This window comes from Chrysochloris asiatica, unplaced genomic scaffold (assembly GCF_000296735.1).
Source record: "Chrysochloris asiatica unplaced genomic scaffold, ChrAsi1.0 scaffold00053, whole genome shotgun sequence".
In the NCBI taxonomy this organism is placed as follows: Eukaryota; Metazoa; Chordata; class Mammalia; order Afrosoricida; family Chrysochloridae; genus Chrysochloris; species Chrysochloris asiatica.
Window position 1 is genome coordinate 9312261 of NW_006408571.1, and position 1232 is coordinate 9313492.

The 1232-nt window shown below is 35.4% G+C and overlaps 1 protein-coding gene across 1 annotated transcript in view; it reads right to left on the reverse strand.

The window, feature by feature from the left end:
- DDX58 (DEAD (Asp-Glu-Ala-Asp) box polypeptide 58) overlaps nt 1–1232 on the reverse strand; it is a 25097-nt gene that overhangs the window by 1950 nt on the left and 21915 nt on the right. The window contains 2 exon segments of the mRNA XM_006878352.1: nt 278–282; nt 837–1000. Of these exon segments, the coding sequence (XP_006878414.1) occupies nt 278–282; nt 837–1000 (169 nt within the window).

The following is a 1232-nucleotide window of genomic DNA, read 5'->3' on the forward strand; positions in this document are numbered from 1 at the left end:
ACACCAGAGATGGAGGCAGAGATGAGGACATGGAGAGAGAGAGCAGCTGAGGACTCTAAATTCACGGGAAGAGAGGGACTGGGTGCTGGTGGCCAGGAGGCAAGCTTGAAGAATATGCCAACTAGTTTTTTATATTATTATGTATTCCTGAGTGTTTAAAAAGAAAAAGAGCTAAAATGAATAGAAAAATACTGTTATCTGATGGTACATGGAGGGGATTATAAGCATTGTAATGAAACAAGGTGTATGATTTGTTGAATTGATCTGCCCTGTAAACTTTCACTCAACTCACAATAAAAAAACTTTAAAAAAATAAATACTATTTCATACTCACTAGGATGACTGGACTGCTAACAACAAGGCCAGCAGTTCAATCCCACCAGCCATTCCTTAGAAACCCTATATAGGTTCGCAATGAGTTGGCACTGACCTGACAGCACTTAAAAACAACAAAGGATGCTATTATGTAAAAAACAGAAAATTAACAGTACTATGGAGAATATGGAGAAATTGAAACTCTCATAAATTGCTGGTGGGAATGAAAATGATCTTGCTGCTGTTTATATGGAAAGTTTTTTTGCAAATCCTACTATTTTTATTTCTTCCAAATATGAAATGATTTAAGCAGCAGAATTTTTCCATAGATATTAGCTTTCCCTGAAGCTAAATATTCCTACTTATAATATCTTCTTAAACCCAGAACAGCTTCCTGAACATCACCCAACTTGTGCATATTAAATATGCACACTAAGTGGAAAACATACACAGAGAGAGAAGTGCTGCCACTTGAGTCACCAGACTCTAAAGGGACTTCCTCCTCTAGACACAGCACTGACCTTGAAATCTTTGAGTGAGCTCTTTCTCAGTCTCATCAAATACAGCTGCTCAGACATTGTTGAAGAAGTCTTTCAAGTAATCCAGAGCATCTTTGATTCCAATATGGTCACTGAAAATAAGGGCATATTTCTGTTTAAAATGAAAATTGAGTTTCAACATAGTTCTAATGTACAATATAACATTTTTAATTCAATTATCTCTGCTTACCATGAGACTAATTTTGAAGATATATTTCCTCAAATATATTTCTATTTTCAGTTTTTAGAGCTGAATGGTCTCTAAAGGTTCTATAATAATTTCTTTGACCCAAACCCTATAGATATTGTAAAAATCTCAGTTACCTAGCATCATTAATTAATTAAGGAGCTCTTGTAGCAGAGTGGTTACGAGTTGGG